Below are 19,803 nucleotides of genomic sequence, written 5' to 3' on the forward strand. Positions count from 1 at the left end.
ATGAATGAAATCAATTTTTAGCCATCATTTTTTATAAATTAATTAAAGAATAGCATACTACTACTACTACTACTGTCTAGATTTTCTACAAACAACATGAAGCAATAATTTTTTATGCAATATGGTTTGCGCATCTCAACATTATTTACACAAAGGCTGACTTCCTAAATGCCATTTGCGCTGCATAAGTACAAAGTCAAATGTTCCTAAATGCAAAAGTCGATTATACGTTACCGTCGAAAATTCCTAAATGCATGCATCAGGTATCGACTTGCATCGTAATCGAAATTTGCGCATCACTAAATTTTGTGATACTTGTATTTTAAAAGGCAATTAAAATGGCAGAGGTTGAAACGTAAGTAAATGTGCTTAATTGTAAAATAATTTGAGTTGTACCCAACTAATTTATTTATTATTTACATTTTAGTGAAAAGAAGTGGACATTCAATTTGACCAAGTTATTGATCACGACCAGGTGGGAAAGTGAACCGGAGTTTGCGGGCAAAAAACGCAAAAAGACAGTTTTGTGGCAGCAGGTGCTCCTTAAAATGAAAGAAACTGAACCAGGACTGACATTCACTCGTGACGATATAACTCGAAAGTTTTTAAATCTAATGGTAACCTATAGGCGCATTAAAAAAAGGAACAACACATCTGGGCAAGGTGCGACAAATTGGGAGTTTTTTGATCTTTTAGATGAAATTTACGGCACACGCGCAGATATTGTGGTTCCTGAAGATATCTTGGATTCATCAATATTAGAATTGTCTGAAAGTGAGGAGCAACCTGCTTTCACTTCAAAGAGATCTAAACGTGATGTTAAGGAAATTATGAGTGATATTTGTGAGACAGACAAGAAGTACATGGAGGAGTTTTTGCAAATGGAAAAAGAGAAGTTGGAAATTGAACGCTTGAAAATAGAAGAAATGAAAAAATTGCGAGAGTTGTTATCAAACATGCAGTGATTTTCCTATTAATTTAAATTTTTAATAAAACAATTTTTATGTTAATTTTATTTTGGTAACATAAAGACTGAAACAAAAACGCTACATTTGAACTGTTACCTGAATAGGTTAAAACCTGAATAATAATAGAAAATAAATGTGTTGAAATACAAAACATTAGTTTTATTTTTAGTTGATATTAGTTTTATTTTGTTTATGTTAAAGGAATGTACGTATACATATGTATGTCGTAAAATGAAATTTAAAGTTCAGGTTGCTCTTTGTAAAAACTAAAGTTTTAAGCTGATAATAAATTGGTTAATTGATCTCGTTTTGATCTACCATCCAACTCTTCGATGTCTGCTCGGGATTCCGTACTTGTATCTTCTAATATATCAGGAAGATCCGAAGTGGTAAAACTTTCGTTATTTATAATGATGTTATGGAGTATCATACATGAAATTATAATATTTTTTACAAGCTTGATGTTGCGAATTTCAATGAAATTCAGTATACGGAACTTTTTCTTTAAAATTCCAAACGCTTGTTCCACGCAGACTCTTGTACTACTTAAAATAGTATTAAATCTTTGTTGTCCCTCACTTAAAAAGCCGGTATCTTTATATGGTACCATAAGAAATCTCTCCAGTGGATAAGCTGCATCTCCCAGCAAATGGCACTCAGGAGGAAAGGGAATATCTCCGTTTATTATTGCTTGACGTAAAGGGCTGCTTTGCCACACGGAAGCGTCGTGACACCTCCCAGGATATCCAGCAAAAACGTCGATAAAACGCAATTCGCTATCCACAACAGCTTGCGCTATTACTGAAAATGTGCCTTTTCTATTATAAAAACTGATGCTGCTTTGCGTTGGTTGGGTGATTTTGATGTGTGTCCCATCTACGCATCCTAGGACAAACGGAAATGGGTTGCTGCGCATTGCCTGAAATTTTTCCATAACAATCCGACGCTCTGATGCGGTCAAGGGAAATTTTATGATACGACTTTTTAGTTTTAATAAGATTTTAATCGTTTTGAAAAATACCCGATAAGTAGCACCAATACCAACGTTAAATATATTACTTAATTCACGGAAACTATTTTGATTTCCTAATCTCCAAAGCGTAATATGCAATGCTAGCTTCAATGGTATATTGGGACGTCCTGCATTTTTTGCCGGCCAAAAGGGTTGTACTATTTCGCAAAGAGTCTGAAATATAAAATATTAATATAAAACTACGTTAATATTTATTATTTATGTATACTACCTGGAATGTTTGTATTTGCATCCTGAAATGGCTATAAAAGACATCGTTGGGCATTTCTTCAATGCACTCGAGAAACTTTTTGCATTTTGGAATATTTCTCGCGATTCTCTGCGTCTTCCACAAGTGAAAAATCAATTTGTGTCTTTTTCTCATCTTTTTTGCAATAAGTAAATCACTACTGGATTGATTTTCACTAAATAACTCAGCGAAAGAGCAAATTGCTAATTTTTTCACCGTCACATCCATTTTGATTGCATCAGCTGTGTTCTTAAATGAAACAATGCTGCCACCTAGATGTATGCAAAGCAATGCAGTGGTATCGAAAAATTGCATCGCAATGGATTTCGCATCGCAGTACACATTGCATCGTGACGTTTAGGAAGTCAGCCAAAGTCATCATAGTCATTAGTAGCATTGCTGTATTTCTGATAGCCATCAATATCCTATGAGAATAGTAATAAAAATTGCAAATTAAAAATGTGATACATACACAATTGAGTTCAATATTACATATGTACAGGGTTGGCCATATTAAACTGACCCATTGAGTAACCCTATAACTTTTTACTGTAATTTCAGATCAGCTAATGACATACCGCGTTGGAAGCGTCAGTCGAAGGAGATTTATACCATGAAACAGTACACCCCAATAGAACGCGCTGAAATTGTTCAGCTGTACATTCAAAATTCCTTCTCGATTGTAAAAACGCAACGTGCGTGGAGAAAAAAAAAATAAAGTGAAAAGTGCGCCGTCAAAGAACGCAATCAAGCAAATGCACAAAAGATTTTTGTCTTCCGGCACTGTGGCTAATACCCGACGTCCAAATAAAAAGCGGCCAAGACGATCTAACGAAAATATCTCAGTTGGACATCCCTCGGACCACTCTACGACGTATCATTCGTTTGGATTTGGGGATATTCCCGTACAAAATACAACTAAATCAACAACTGTTGCCGGCCGACAAGCCTCGTCGCTTGGAATATGCCAATTTTGTCGTCCGAATGGCCCAAACTGATGAGGATTTTTGGCATCAAATCATTATGAGTGATGAGGCCCATTTCTCCTTGAACGGAACCGTAAATAAGCAAAATTGCCGTTTCTACGCCACTGAAAACCCTCAAATTATTGAAGAGGTACCTCTCCACGACCAAAAAGTTACAGTCTGGTGTGGCATTTGCGCTGATATGGTCATTGGGCCGTTCTTCTTTGAAAATGGTCAACACCAACCATTCACCGTCAATCAAGAGCGTTATCGGGCCATGATAACCGATTTTGTGATGCCGATTGTTCGTGAAAATGGTATGGAGCACTTCTGGTTTCAGCAAGATGGCGCACCACCACACACAGCACGAGCCACCGTCAACTTATTGAAGACTTTGTTCCCTGGCCGTTTGATATCAAAAAGCGGCGATTTTGACTGGCCGCCACGATCACCGGATTTGACGCCACCGGACTTTTTTCTTTGGGGCTATTTGAAATCTAAGGTTTACGTCAACAAAGACACTAGGCGCACTTAAGGCCAATATCCGACGGGAAATACCCGCCATATCGGCCGAGACGCTGGCCAAAACTATGGAAAACGCCGAAAAACGGGCACATTACGCTATACGAGCTAAGGGCGACCACTTGCGCGATATCATATTCAAAAAGTGATGTAAACGAATCTCCTTGAACTAAATTAAATGTTTTTCACAATGAAATACAAAAAAATGTTTCTTTTTCCATATTTTTTTAATAATCACATGGGTCAGTTTAATATGGCCAACCCTGTACATTACTTTCTGTACTTACTCGTAGTGAGACTTTAATTTTGTCCTTGTTTCGAAGTTTTTTTGCGTTGTGTTTCTCCATTTTAAACTTTTCCGTGTCCAAGCTTCATTCTCTACATTCATTTTCATCTTATTAATGCCCGTGGCAGATACTGAAATGTGTATTAATAATTAAAATAGCGCAAACGTAGATGATTTTTTTCCTATCTACAAGAACTTACAATTCACACATAAGCTACGTACTAAATCTTCAATGAACTGTGGGAAATGTGTCGACTTTTTATTTTGTGACAATTTCCAGCGTATTTTTTCAACTAACTTTTCTTCAGGTGGTAAATCAGCTAAACGTTTTTTCTCTTTTTCTTCTGCTAATCGGTATAAGTATGGAAAACAATCGTTGCTTAGTTTTGGCGAGCGTTTCTAACGCCCATTGTAGTTATATGGAATCCTCCTAGGCTCCGCTATGCTTAGGAAGAAATATTATTTAAATGCAAGTATCGGTAAGTATTCTCTTTGCTTACCTGCATTCACATCACTGCATCGCAAATGCTGACATCTTCAAAGTAATTTCCTCAGGCCCACAAATTAATAAATCCACCTTGGAAAGTACTAAGAAATTTAATTTAACAAGCGAATCGCCCTGAAACAAACAGCCTACACTAAAGGCAACAACAAATACATGTATGTTTTTACTTATATGTGGTTGCCATCACCTGTAATAAATTCGCCTTGCCACGAAAGTATTTCAATCTACTGCGACATTAATTCACTATGCACTAGCAAGTATGTATGTCTAATATTGAAACGAACCACTATAAAGCGAGCGATCATGAGTCGATTTTGATCGACTTAAATGCAGAAGTTTAAGCAAACTCAAAAAACAACCAAATCAAACGTTTTCAAGAAAGAAATATTTATAGGTGAAATATTAAACGGCAATTTCATTGAAATCGGTTCACACCAGTGGCGTAGATAGGGGGGGAAAGGGGATCAATTCGACCCATGAGACATTGAAACTAAAATTTTTGAAAAATTGTACTTATACATGTATATGCGTCCATTTCTCGAAATGCCTTCAACCTTTTTGCAGTATGACATCATTTAAACCACTTTAAAATTAGAAAGAAAACATCTTTTTATAATAGTTTTGCAATTGAACAGAATGGAATTCCCGCGCCTAAACGGGCTTACCAATTGAAAGGCATGAAATGGCGCTGTCATCGATAAGGACGTATTGAAGTTCGATAATCGAACATAGAGTCAATATTGCGGATTTATAACCTATTCCATAATCACGTTTGCATTGTTATTTGTTTATCATCTCATGATGAAAAGATTTTTAGTGGCAAGAACACCCTTTGCTAAGAATAGCGAAAATGAAGAAAATGCAGAATTATCTGCTGAAACGATTGCGAAGAAACTTCGTTGTGAAGCGTCAGGTAGTGAAAATATAGTCGAAGAAAATTCTCTCGATGAAAGTGGAGAGAGTGTTGAACATTGCATACCCCTAAAAGAAAAGCCATTTTGGAAAACACGATTGAAGAATCTGATGAAACTCCACGAACGAAATCTTTGAAAAGATTGAATCTGACTCGATGGGTTTCGAAATATGAAGCCGTCAACGACTTTTTTGAGTTATTCTCGTTTGTTTACGAAAGTCTAGATGCAATGAGAACCTCGGAAAAAGACGCCAAAAATCTGAAAAAACCATGGATTTCGAATTTTTAAAATGTTTACATATTATCAATGTAATTTTTCAACTTTCGTTGCCTTTGAGTCGTGAATTGCAAAAGGTTAATTTAGATTTGGTCCAAGCCATGGATCTCGCCAAAGATTTGCGCGAGGAAGTAAAAAAGATTCTCGCAAAAGAAGACGCTTTTTCTGCAATTTACGAAGCTTCGAAAAAAATTTCTGAAAATCTTGACATTGAGATCAAACAGAAAAGAATAGCGCGCAGACAAAATTATCGAGCAAATCCTGAAGTTCAAAGCACGGAAGATTATTTTCGTGTGACAGCGTTCAATCCTTTTCTAGATTTTTACATCATGGATCTTGGAGAAAGATTTACCAAACATGAAAATATATTAGAAGGATTTTCGGTCCTATTCAAGCATGATTTTCACGAAATCGACAAAGTAGCTAATAAATTCATCAAAACAGTCGAGTTTTACCAGGGGCCACACGCTGTTCTTGTCGAATTAAAAGTGTGGAAGAGATATTTAATTCGTAAAGGCGATATCAAACCTGGAAACTCATTGGATGCACTTGATCATTGTCCAGAAGAAAATTTTCCGAATATCAATGTGTTGCTAAGGATATTAGCTACTTTACCAGTATCAACATCTACTGCGGAACGCACTTTCTCTAGTTTGAAACGGATAAAGAAGATTTTGAGAAACACGACAAAAGAAGTAAGTTTCTTTAAGATCTTAATCTTTTCTCTAAGATCTATAAATTTTATTACAAAATTAGACATTTATTTTTGTCTCTTTTTTTATTGTAGGATCGCTTGAACGGATTGACTGCTCTAGCTATTCATCATGATATTCCAATCACAGCTGATGAAGTCATAGATGAGTTATCGAAAAAATCCCGAAAACGTGATTTTCTTCTTTAAATTATGCAAGAATTTTTTGCATATTGAGGGAATTCAAGTGAAAAAATTTATCCTCTTAAAGAGTAATAAGCAATTTTTTAACATAAATAAAAAATCCAAAATGGCGGACACATGAGGGATCTCGCACAGCTTCTCGTTGCGCGCTAGTAAAACGGCGTGTAAGAGTGCGGTCGTAGTTTTCACCTGAAACTCAAAGGGAAGATATTGTCTTATTCAGAAGGCTTTCCCGCATATAATAGGCTACTCTTGTATAAAAATATGAAAAAATGAACACACAATTAATTATTGAAAAAAGTGCTCTTTTTCGCTTTTTTTTTCAAAAAAGTGTTAAATAACATTAAAAAATGATTTTTTTTTGTATTTTGTTAGTTAATTAGTTGCGCATTTTAATTATCTTTATATAGATTATCGGTTTGAAACGATAACTGCCGTCGTTTTTTTTTAATCTTACACGCCATTTTTAAAAGCATGGTTTTAAGAAAACGTGTTTCAAAGTTTTCAGAAGGTAGACAGTATACTCACACGAGGGACGGTACACAGGCCTGTAACTCCGAAATCACTTTGAATTCCGCTATAAAAAAAAAACGATTTTTTGAAGCCGACTGCCAAGTGGAGCAGAAAACATAGTGATTGGCAAAAGTATACATACATATGTAAGCAATGCAGAAATCGCTCTGCAAAAATAAATTCAAGTGGCATGAGACCAAAGGGCAATGTAGAGAACTATTAAACAGCTAATTCTAGATGAATTAGAAATTAATTAGAAGAAAATCTAATTTAATTGCACAATTTTCGGCAATACTTTTCATTAGTACCACGATATATTTGAATGGAGGCCGGTGGGGGAAGCGCCACCCACCACGCCCATTAGAAAAAGCAAGGTCACACCATTATAACTGTGCAAGTCCCAACCTCCTAGGAACCCTATAGAACCCCCACACAGTGGTGCGAAACTGGAATTAACTATTCAAAACAGTCTACAGCACACATTTCTTGACCGATTTGCAATTTATTTTTTTTTGAATTGCTCAGGATAAAATTGCTAACAACTCTGTCGTTGCGGATTTTTAAAATATTTTGCTAATATTGAAATATTTAAACAAATACATTTAAAAAACAAAACTTACAAACTTACAAAACTTACAAAATCTTTTAAAAATTAATTATTTTTATGAAACTTGGTATCCGGGGGTTTTCTGGGTCGCTGATTGCAAATATGATGTCAGATTGTCAAAATTCAAAATGGCGGATCCAATATGGCGGTCAAAATTTCTTATAGTTAATTATTGTTTATGAAACTTGGTATCCGGGGGTTTTCGGGGTCGCTGATGACGAATCTGATATCATATTTGCAAAATTCAAAATGGCGGATTCAATATGGCGGAGAAATTTTTTAAAATTTTTTCGAATTTACTTAAAACTTGTAACTCGGGGGTTTTTGGGAACGCTGATTACAAATCCGATGTTAATATTCCTAAACTTGAAATGGTAAATCTGATACGGTGAAAAGTTGGAAAACAGGATAAAGGCGAGAAGAAAAGATCTCGAGTCAGTAAAGGTGAGAGGAAAAGTTCTCGAGTCAGTAAAGGTGAGAGGAAAAGTTCTCCAGCTAGTAAAGACAAGAGGAAGAGATCTCCAGCCAGTAAAGGCGAGAGACAAAGATCTCCAGCCAGTAAAGGCAAGAGGAAGAGATCTCCAGCCAATAAAGGCAAGAGGAAGAAATCTCCAGCCAGTAAAGGCAAGGGGAGAAGATCTCTAGCCAGTAAAGGCAAGAGGTCTAGTAATAGTCTAATAGTCTAGTAGATTTTAAAGACAAAGTTTTACATTCTCTTTGATTCAAATTGCTGTATAAGTTCTTCTATTTCGGGATCATTTGCTGCAGAATTGCTTCTCCATTCTTTTCTTAATGAGGCTATGTAAAGGTCTGAAGAAACTAAAAGTTTATGTATTAAGTCTTCATTTGTTATGGTTCGTAACATTTTACGAGTATTGAACTCCCTGAAACGTTTGAAATCCTTATTTCTGGCTTCAGCAGCCTCTTCTGAATATTTCCCTATAGGTAGTAAAAATTTCTCTATTACTTTACCACCATGTATCAACACTTTATGAATAGAAGATGGCATATAGTACCAGGGATAGAGCTTTATGAACAACTCAGCTGTTTTGTAAGTATAGTCGTTAAAAAAGTCTGTTGGTACTTTTCTACTTACACTTAACATTTTTAAAATTATACTGAATCTATATATTAACTCTTTATCTACTTTTGTTATTTCTGATGTTAACTCAATATCCTGAAAAAATGTACGCGCAGTGTTGCCATCATTAGAAGATCCAGAACCATGTGCTGGCTGATCTATTATAAGCCCCATTTTTTCTCTAAACTCTTTACAAATTTTTTGTTTAGTATTTCGAAGAAGCACTTTATGATCATCAGATCTTACACTCCACCGGCAAAAATCTAATCGATATGCTACATGCAAAATGCATTCCATCATTCTTATCCACATGTGCAATACAGAAAGGCCAAATTCAAAAAAAACATTGGTTTTCTTCTTTGTTTGCGAGTCTGACTAAATTGTTCATTTCGGATGTTTTTGCTCCACAAATATAGCAAGTTGCTGCTGAAGGTGTATCTGTTAAAGCTTGGCAAACTTTACCATCCACCATAGTTAAAGCCATGTCTGCTTTAACTATATAGGTGCCTTCAGATTTTTCAACTATTATTGGTTGCAATTCTCTAATTTGATTTTTAATGTCATCCACTTTCGACTGAGTCCTTTCCTTTGTTTCTTTCGCGAATTCAAAAGAAATTGGAACGCAACGTTTTGGTGACGATGGATGAGGATTTTGCCATACAATTTTTGAATTATCAGTTGTTTTTAAGCACAAAGGTACCATTGACTCTGCAAATATTGATTCATCTGAGGCATTTGATTCACTGAATTTTTGCTTATATATGCTTTGATCGGAAGAACCATCGCATCCATATTTTAAAATGAAATCTAAATTGCAAGTTTTATTTAATTCTTGAAAAGGTGGAAGGGATAAACTAGAATCCTTAAGAAGTCGAAGTACAGTATGATTTATTAGGGACTGTAATTCAATACTTGCACCTAATTCCGTAATGAGTATGTTCGAAGGGTAACAACTCTTTTTTGCTTCAAGAATTTGATGGTATGTTGGAAAAATATTTGCATTTCGTTTCTTAGCCTGAAATTGTATTGATTCGTATTGATATTTTGAAAGTTTTGTGTCTTCGATTAAAGCTAACGCTTCTTCTGCCGAGAATTTAATAAAATCTGTGCTATCATTTTGATCTTCAGTATTTTCTACTTTCATTAAAAAGACTATTTTTGTTGCTAATTTACTTCTTCCACTTTTTCTCAATATTCGCAAAAATGATTCTTGTATTTCTGATTCTGTATAAGACTCTTCAATCATTATTAATTTTCGTCTTTTTGTGGATGCAGAAGCTTTTTCAAAATTGTCAGTACATTTTCTACCTGTTTTTGTTTTTGCTTTTGTAAAATCCACAATAAAATCAGTTTCTAACCATTTTTTTAATTTTTTTTCAAAACTACTTTTAACGTACATAGAATCTTTCCATTTCTTTTTAAATGTGCTGAAAAAAGACCTAGTCAAATCATTTTTTACAATTTCTAATTGTTTCGAATCCAGAACAAATTTAACTTCCAAATGATCAAGTAAATCTTGTATATCATTACTTTTATTTTCTATTAAAAAGTTACAAAGAACTGCCTTTGATACTTTGAAGTAGTCCATTGTAGCTTTTCAGACATTTACAAAATAATATAAATAATATGTCAAATAATTTTATAACAAAAGCACAGTTTTCAAAAATCTAAGATAATATATAGATTACAATTTACAATAATCATAAAACAATCAGACCGACAACATTACTTACCAAATTTTAAAATCTTTGTAAAATGTCTCAACAGGTAAGCTATTGTACTTATAATATATAAGATTGAACTCATATGTGAGAGAAGTTATGTTAAATGCTTAACACGCCATCTATGAGAAACTGACACTACTTTATTTTGTCGGTCGATAATACAGAAAATTTTTAAATTGACTTTTTTCGCTAGATAACTTTATTCTTGCTTTTTTAACACTAAACCAGTTTTTCTTTTATGTTCCTACGTAATAATATTTCCGATCTATTATTAGCAAGCTTATAGAGTAATAACGTGGAGAGATTTTTTCCTCTTGCCTTTGCTGGCTGGAGATCTTTTCCCCTTGCCTTTACTGGCTGGAGATCTTTTCCTCTTGCCTTTACTGACTCGAGAACTTTTCCTCTCACCTTTACTGACTCGAGATCTTTTCTTATCGCCTTTACCCTGTTTTGCAACTTTTCACCGTATCAGATTTACCATTTCAAGTTTAGGAATATTAACATCGGATTTGTAATCAACGATCCCAAAAACCCCCGAGTTACAAGTTTAAAGTAAATTCGAATAAATTTTAAAAAATTTCTCCGCCATTTTGAATTTTGCAAATATGATATCAGATTCGTCATCAGCGACCCCGAAAACTCCCGGATACCAAGTTTCATAAACAATAATTAACTATAAGAAAATTTAGACCGCCATATTGGATCCGCCATTTTGAATTTTGACAATCTGACATCATATTTGCAATCAGCGACCCAGAAAACCCCCGGATACCAAGTTTCATAAAAATAATTAATTTTTAAAAGATTTTGTAAGTTTTGTTTTTTAAATGTATTTGTTTAAATATTTCAATATTAGCAAAATATTTTAAAAATCCGCAACGACAGAGTTGTTAGCAATTTTATCCTGAGCAATTCAAAAAAAATAAATTGCAAATCGGTCAAGAAATGTGTGCTGTAGACTGTTTTGAATAGTAAATTCCAGTTTTGCACCACTGTGCCCCAGGAGAAGTTTAAAAATTAGGTTTTTTTGCGACCGCATTTGTTGTTTGTACTGAAATAAAGTTGAAGAGAAGTGTATAAGTTAATTCCAATGACTTATTTTTATTAAAAAAAAAAATAAATTATCTTCAGTCCGAAGATGTTGTTCTTCATTTGAACATTTTATTGGAACTAATCTTATTAATTAATTTTACAATAATGAAACTTAAGAGCTAAAGTGCAATTCAGCAATTTATTTTTTGTTTTTTTTTTTTTATTTCATATTTTTCAACTATTTTGCAACAACCAGCTTTTAATACCAATTCCTTAGAATTGGCACAATTTGTATTGTTATGCGTGTGAGAATTAATTATTATTAATTCAATAATAACTTCCGTCGACTGGGAAACAGTTCCCCAGAATCGACACAACTTCCGTCAACTGGCAAGCATTTCTTCAGAATTGACACAATTTGTTTGCTGAGCTTGTAAAAAATAAGTAGTATTAATTTAGCAATAACTCCCGTTAACTCTTCCACCCTTAAATGCGTTCGTCCACGAGCGCTCTAAAAGTAGGGTAGATTATGTAATCTTGTTGTTGATGTTGGACTAATATCTTTTGGGGCTGGTATCTCTGTTTCGGGATTCACGATTACTGTGGTTAATAATTTTTTATTTTTTGCTTTCCTAATAGCCAAAAGTGTTAAACTAAGTGTAAAAAGAAAAGCAATAGAGATAGTAGCATGAGATACCCATGTTTCTCTTCGTATTCTATGAATTATTTTTATGTTCTTTAAATGTACAATAGTTCTTGAAGTGACTCTAGAGATAATAGGTCAAGTCTCTTCTCTTCTATTGGAGATTCTTGTATTATGGCGGGTATAGGTGTCATATAAGATGCTTCTAGATTCTTATATACTTTTTCGTTGATTTTTATTGTAGTGTTGTCAAATCTTATAAGGAAGATTCCACTTAGCTCATATCTCATGGATTCTGTTCTTATAGTTTCGTTTACATTATTGAAAAGAATAAGTCCTTCTGATATTTCTTCAATGCGTTGAACATGGTGAATATTACTGGTTGTGCAAGTTGGTCTTTGATTAGTCATGATATTTTTAATACATTTATTTTTACTTAGATCTATAATTTGATTTCTTTTACAAATTTCAATTTTATTATATTTTAAGTAATTATTATTTATTGCATATATTTCGTTTTCACTTACAAACATTTGTTTAAAAGTTAAATTTATAATAGAACCATTTTTAATAATTGGCTTTACAATAATATTATTATATAAAATAGGATTTGTCAAAGGAATATTAATTATGTATATGAGGTTTGTGTTATTACTTAATATATTAACATTTGCCAATTCTAAAGCTTCCTCTATATTGTTAAAGGGCATGTTCTCTTTTTTCAATTTTTCTATATCAATAGTCATCTCTTCTTTATTTAGTAGGAATGAATTTATAATGTTTTTTTTAGCCCATTGTATGGCTTACTTTATATTAACAATTGCTTCTTTTATCAATCTTACTTTATTTCTTAAAATTTCTATTTCTTCATTAATAAATGCTTCGTCCTTTCTTATTGCATTTGAAAAATCATTTACCAAACCTGTAATGTTGTTCAGTCTGTTAGAGAAATCCGTATTTATTATCATTTGCTTCTCAGTATTGTCAGCTATTTCGTTTAGTGTCTTATAAATAAGTTCAGCGTCATCATGGTCGCGCGATCCTGCAATGAGTTTCCAAATTTTTTTCTAAAGTATCTATTGATCTGACGTTTCTTTGTGGTGCCATGATCCTAAGAGTCGCCAACAGATCCATGCTTTGATTTAGTTCAAGATACATGGTTGGATATAATGGATTTGTCTTAACAATATTTTTATCAACGTATTTTTTTGTGTTATACAAACAGTCATAATATGATTCAAGATTAATTGGATGTATGAATTTAAAACTTTCGTCCTGAATTTTCCCGTAGCCGTTGGCTATAGTTACAACTTAGAAGTCAGTGTAGTTATGTATTTGAACCTCTGCCCTCTTAAAAGGTTTGTCAGAGGTTTTGCTATTTTATCATAATCCTTGACAAAACGGCGGTAATAAGTGGATAAACCCTTTCCTGGGAAACGACAAATCCTAGAAATTCTACCTTGGTTTTAAAAAACTCACATTTGTCAAGCTGAACTTTCATATTAGCTTGATGTAAGGTTTGAAAAATCTTATTGATATCACTGCTATGTTGATCCTCACTAGGGCTGAAAATGATTATGTCATCAATGTAGACATAACACCTAACTCCAATATGAGGGCGCAGAATTTCATCCAGTGCAGGCTGAAATATTGCCGGTGCATTCTTGAGTCCAAATGGTAACCGAGTGAACTCGTATTTGCCTATATTAATGGAGAATGCTGTTTTTTCTATATCCTTTGGCCGTAATGGTATTTGGTGAAAGCCACTTTTCAAATCTAGCACTGTAAAATATTTACTTCTTCCCAATTGTGCTAGTACCTCATTAATTTCTGGTAAAGGGTATTTATCCGCTATGGTAATTGCATTTAACTTACGATAGTCGATGACCATACGAAATTTCTTTTCCCCACTAGCGTCTATTTTTTTTGGAACAATCCACACCGGTGAATTGTATGGGGATTTTGATGGCCTCATAATTCCATCTTCCAATAAAGCTCTCACCTGAACTTCTATATCGTCTTTCAAGCCCATAGGATAAGGGTATGTCTTAGAGTAAATTGGGTCTTCAGTCTTCGTCCGAATTTCTCTTATTATTTTTGTGGTATAAGTTAGTTTTTCGTCCGGAGTAGAAAAAAGATTACCGTAAGTTACAGCTTTATTAAGCGTGGTTTTTTGTCGTTGTGTCATGTGGTTAGTCCGAATTGAAGTCATATTAATGCTATCTGTTGGAAATTGTTTCAAAAAAATTTTCTTATCGTTTCCTAATTTCATATAGTTATGTTTGGTGTAAATTATGGCGTCAAAGGTTTTGAGAGTGTCATTACCAAGGATGCCATGAAAAGTCCTTAGTTCTGGAAGTAAAAAAAAAACTTAATTGGTACGTCCGTTCTTCCGAATAATGTGGCATTCGTGTGAAATTTAATGTCTACTTTACCTGCAATTGAATTTGCATAAAAGTTTTTTTTGTTTGGAATGGGATTTTTTACAAGATCTGGTCGTATATAATTTTTATTTGAGCCCGTATCGATTAGAATTTTAAGGATTTGTCCGTTGTCCCTCTTACACTCAAAATATGGAAGAGTGGACGAATTTAATCTAAAAAATGAATCTCGTTAACGTTATCATAGTCGTAATCATATAATGTTTGTTCGTGAGAAATGTCTTCTGTTGGTTCCTGGTAAATTTCGTCCGTGTCCTGCTTTTCCGTAGTATGGTCAATTTCGGATCTTAAGTGAAAGTTTCTGCTTTGTTTCCGGGCTTCTGTATTCCGTAGTGGTGGTGGTCGTTTGCCAAGGAATCCATTGTTTGAAGGTCTGTTCATGTAATTAATTTTTTCCGTCCTAATACTTTGGTCCACGTCCATGGGCTCAGGCCTTGGTGGTGGTTTCGGTACAAAAGGTCTTGGTGGTATATAATTTTGATATTGATTATATTTAGGAATAGCACCTTGATGCTGATAATTTCTCTGTCCTTGGTTGAACATATCTCTCCCTTGAATTGTATCTGGAATTCTATTAGGTCGAGGTGGCGATGGAATGTATGCCAACTCAGGATGAAAATTATTCTGATTTCGTAAAGCAGATTGATTTCGTGAAGAATAAGAAATAAGTTGGTGTCGCGAAGAATATAGAGTAGATTGATTCCTTGAAGGAATGGTACTAAAGTTCCTATTTGATCTCAAGTTATGAGCATAATTTGTCCTAAAATTCTGATTCTCTAACTTTAAACATAAATGCAAAGCATTGGGCAAATCTGTAGGTTCCTTTATTGCGAGAAGTCTTGGTAAATCGCCTTTTAGGCCTCGAACAAAGGTGTCCAAAGCTTTTTCCCTATACGTCTGAGTAAGTAGACACATAGATTCATGTCCTACATCCATTGAACTTATTTTATTTAATATCAAGGACAAATGATTATACCAACTTTGATAAAAATCTTGTATTGTTTCTGCACCTTGAATCAGAGAAGTCATCTGATATTGCAAAGTGCCGACGTCCCTCTTGTCTGCATAATACATAGTAAGGCAACGTGAGATACTGTCCCAGTTGAGAGGTGTGTTATATGACTCAAGTATAGCGTCCACATTGCCAATGACCTTATTCCTTATAGTATTTAATATGCCAAAATACTTTGGTGTACCCCTAAGATGTTGGTATATGCATAGTATTCTATCAACAGATTTTATCCAGGAACTGTATTCCCCTGGTTGACCAGAAAAGTCCCTAAGACATCTAACGACGTTTGGTATCTTATCCAAGTCACTCAAAGTTCCCCTGTGTTGAGGGTCAACCACTTGATCCTGATTAATTTGAGCAGCAGAAATCCTAGCCCGCTCCTGAAGAGTCTCAGTTATTATCCTCCTAATTTCTTGTTGTAACTCTGCCATATTAACTCCCTGATTTTGTGGCGCAGATGGCCTAACAAGGTTGTTTGGGTTTGACATTATTAAATTTAACAAGGACCTCACTATTTCGTCAAAACAAATATTTCCGTAAAAAACTGTTTTTGCAGAACTTATTTTGTAATTTGTATGCAAATGAGTTAAAAGGTTTCTCGAACAGGCACAAATAAACAAAACAACAAAACAAACGAGGCAAACAAACACACAAGAACTTCAATGAAAATAAATTTGTATGCTATTGATTGTAATCTTCTTGTAAATTTCAGTTACAAATTTAAATTTCTTTATTTTTGAATAATAATATAACAAAAAATTTACTTCATATTAATCTTTCGTTTTTTTATTTTTTTTAATTGTATAATATTCTTTATCTTCAATTACTTTCTCTTTAAAAAAAAAAATAACTTTATATATTTTATTTTTATTTATTATTTAATTTATATTCACTTTTACCAAAAATTGTCTTTTGAACTTATCTTTTTCCTTGTTTTAATTAATTTCTTCAATAATAATGTTTTAATTCACTTTCTTTTTTTAAAAAAAAAAAACTTTTTCATTTCCTTTTTTTTTGTTTTAAATATACTTAAATGTAAGCTTACACAATGGAAATGCGCGGAAATTGTTATGATTCCCAAGCCTAATAAGCCTGAAAACGAAGTAACGTCTTATGGACCAATAAGTTTACTGACACTTTTCTCTAAAATATTTGAGAGAATATTTTTACGGAGAATATCGCCAACTTTAAAACAACATAATATAATACCTGAATATCAATTTGGTTTTCGCCGACACCATGGAACTCCCGAACAATGCCACCGACTGGTTAACTTCATTGTTGATTCTTTCGAGAGAAAAGAGTATTGTTCAGCTGTATTTTTGGATATCCAACAAGCATTTGACAAAGTTTGGCATCATGGTCTTTTATACAAATTGAAAAAAATTTTCCCCGCACAGATATATTTAATCCTAAAATCGTATCTGACTGAAAGATCATTTTACGTGAAAGTGAAAGATGAAACATCTAGCATTGCATACATCAAAGCTGGGGTACCTCAAGGAAGCGTACTCGGTCCAGTTCTTTATACTATTTTCACATCAGATATGCCAGTAACTGAAAATATACTTATTGCAACATATGCTGATGATACCGCTTTTCTTGCTTCAAGTTATTCTCCAACCGAATCTACCTCACTAGTACAAATTGCATTGAATTACTTGCAGGTCTGGTTAGACTGCTGGAAGATTAAAGTTAATACCAACAAATCTGTACATGTTTTATTTACACTACGGCGAAATGACTGTCCTGACTTGCAGATCAATGGAAACATTATTCCTAAATGTAACAGTGTAAAATATTTAGGCTTACACCTAGACAAGCGATTAACATGGAAGTGTCATATACAAGCTAAAGCTAACCAATTAAAAATTAAAACAAGAAAACTCTATTGGTTGCTTGGACCTAAGTCACCACTTTACCTTGAAACCAAATTATTATTATACAAAGCCCTATTGAAGCCAGTATGGACATATGGCGTACAACTTTGGGGAACAGCCTCTAATTCTAATATAGAAATCTTACAAAGATATCAGTCGAAAACCCTTCGATTGATAACGAGTGCACCCTGGTTCATTACCAATAAAGCCATTCATTCAGACTTACATATTCGTTTCATAAAAGCTGAGATTAAAAGATTCAGTACAGCATATTTGCAAAGGATAAGCTATCATGAAAACCCGCTTGCAATAACTCTCTTAGATGAAACCAATGAAATAATAAGACTGAAAAGACAACATGTTTTAGATCTCCCATTTCGTACCTAATCACTATTATTAATAAGTTTACAACATATTCATATAACGTTATCACATGTATAGCCTTAACTTGGTATAAATATATGTATTACATATAAGTATATTATTATTGTTTTCACTGGAGATCAATAATACAGGTCAAATAACCACAATGTTATATAATTTGCTTATTGTTCTTAGAATAGATTGCAAATAAAAGTATTAATAAAAAAAAAAAATGTAAGCTTACAATAACATCAGCATCGCGTTCTCCTAATTGGTGATTGGTTGGTGACTCTAGTTGTTCCTTTTTATCCCACGAACGGGTGACTCAGGCCTTCGGTACACACTTCACAAGAAAAGGGCGGCGATGGGTTATTGGTGGTGTTCTTTGGAACCCAGTCAGGAAAAAATGTTTAAGTGTAGTCGGATGTAATGGCTCCTATGGAGGTTTTTATTTTACACACTCACTTTTTTATTTCTTTTTTAAAAAATTACTATTTTTTAATATGATTATCCTGCTGGGCCCCACGTTGGGCGCCAGATAATTCCAATGATTCATTTTTATTTAAAAAAAATAAATTATCTTCAGTCCGAAGATGATGTTCTTCATTTGAAAATTTTATTGGAACTAATCTTATTATTATTTATTTATTATATTATTTTTTGTTTTTTTTTTATTTCATATTTTTCAACTATTTTGCAACAACCAGCTTTTAATACCAATTCCTTAGAATTGGCACAATTTGTATTGTTAAGCGTGTGAGAATTAATTATTATTAATTCAATAATAACTTCCGTCGACTGGTAAACAATTCCCCAGAATCGATACAACTTCCGTCAACTGGCAAGCATTTCTTCAGAATTGACACAATTTGTTTGCTGAGCTTGTAAAAAATAAGTAGTATTAATTTAGCAATAACTCCCGTTAACTTATACAGCAATCGTCAACCCAGCAAGCATTTAACTTAGGTTTTATAATTCATAGCACTTATGAAAATGTTGTTTTATCGTAAAATTTATAAGTGCCGATGGCGAATATTTGGGCTAAAAATTGTCCGATTTTGCACTATTTCACTATTTACAAAAAATTTTTTTGTAGCATGTATGTATGTATAATTGAAAACAAAAAAGCGGCGTAGGCGAAAATTTGGAATAAAAATCGCGCGAATTTTACTCCAAATTTTCAGTATTTTTAAAAATATTATTTATTTTAATATGTATGTATTTTTGAAATCAAAAAAGCTCCACAGGCGATAATTTGGACTAAAAATCGCGGCCCTAGAAATAATAAAAATAATAATAAAATAATTGTTCTCTTTTGGTTGACTGGGTTTTTCTTATTTCGCTTTGTTCTTCTCTCTCTCATCGTTCGTTCTATAGTTCGCTCCTCACATTTATTTTGCACGGTATTACAAACGTTTAGGAGAACACTTGTAATAATATAATTTTAATAGAATTTGTAGCATTATTTAGTAAATATAGATTTAAATCGAATCTTCAATTAATAAAAAGTGTTTATAAGAGAATATTGTTATTATCTGTGTTTTTATTTAAGTAAAATAAGCGTCTGTAATAGGGCATTTTTTCAAGCTTTTGCAAAAAAAAGCATTTTTAGCGTTAAATATTCCTATTAATTCTTAATTTTAATTTATAAAAGGTACTATAAATCAAAAGGCTGATATAGTGACTACATTTTCGTGTTATAATTTTTAAACTCGGTCCACGCACTCAGACATTATAAACAACTTTATCGTGGTAGAAATGGAAGACCAAGCCCAATTGGCTGCTATGGCAGCAATACGCATGCGAAATTAGATATTATGTATTACTAGTTTTAACCCGTGGCCCCGCTCGGGTAGGAGTAGTTTCGAGGGATTTAGGTAACGTATAAAAAAGAATTACAAACAATAATTTCAT

The 19,803-nt window shown here is 33.4% G+C and overlaps 2 protein-coding genes and 1 long non-coding RNA gene across 4 annotated transcripts; 1 reads left to right on the forward strand and 2 right to left on the reverse strand.

The window, feature by feature from the left end:
• The first annotated feature begins 175 nt into the window (after window positions 1–175).
• Window positions 176–1,159, forward strand: LOC129250031 (uncharacterized). The gene is made up of 2 exons (XM_054889679.1): window positions 176–355; window positions 428–1,159. The coding sequence occupies exons 1-2, from the start codon at window positions 339–341 to the stop codon at window positions 963–965; spliced, it is 555 nt and encodes a 184-aa protein (XP_054745654.1). The 5' UTR covers window positions 176–338; the 3' UTR covers window positions 966–1,159.
• On the reverse strand, window positions 1,143–2,595 carry LOC129250029 (uncharacterized). The gene is made up of 2 exons (XM_054889677.1): window positions 2,213–2,595; window positions 1,143–2,154 (listed from the first exon to the last, which is right to left on the reverse strand). The coding sequence occupies exons 1-2, from the start codon at window positions 2,543–2,545 to the stop codon at window positions 1,243–1,245; spliced, it is 1,245 nt and encodes a 414-aa protein (XP_054745652.1). The 5' UTR covers window positions 2,546–2,595; the 3' UTR covers window positions 1,143–1,242.
• Window positions 2,596–2,600: 5 nt separating this feature from the next.
• Window positions 2,601–4,608, reverse strand: LOC129250033 (uncharacterized). 2 transcript variants are annotated; one of them, XR_008582797.1, is made up of 4 exons: window positions 4,504–4,608; window positions 4,204–4,443; window positions 4,005–4,134; window positions 2,601–2,655 (listed from the first exon to the last, which is right to left on the reverse strand). It is a non-coding gene; the product is annotated as an uncharacterized LOC129250033 (long non-coding RNA). The 2 variants fall into 2 exon arrangements; XR_008582796.1 differs by having other exon boundaries at window positions 4,204–4,448; window positions 4,504–4,594.
• Window positions 4,609–19,803: the final 15,195 nt, after the last annotated feature.

The sequence above is a fragment of the Anastrepha obliqua genome, chromosome 6 (assembly GCF_027943255.1).
Source record: "Anastrepha obliqua isolate idAnaObli1 chromosome 6, idAnaObli1_1.0, whole genome shotgun sequence".
Taxonomy (NCBI): domain Eukaryota; kingdom Metazoa; phylum Arthropoda; class Insecta; order Diptera; family Tephritidae; genus Anastrepha; species Anastrepha obliqua.

Bases quoted from the DNA above. Each gene is read 5' to 3' on its own strand.
- LOC129250029 (XM_054889677.1), bottom strand. From the start codon at position 2,545: ATGCAATTTTTCGATACCACTGCATTGCTTTGCATACATCTAGGTGGC. The intron at 2,155-2,212 runs GTAGTATACATA...TTTATATTTCAG, and splicing joins TGCAAATACAAACATTCCAG to ACTCTTTGCGAAATAGTACA.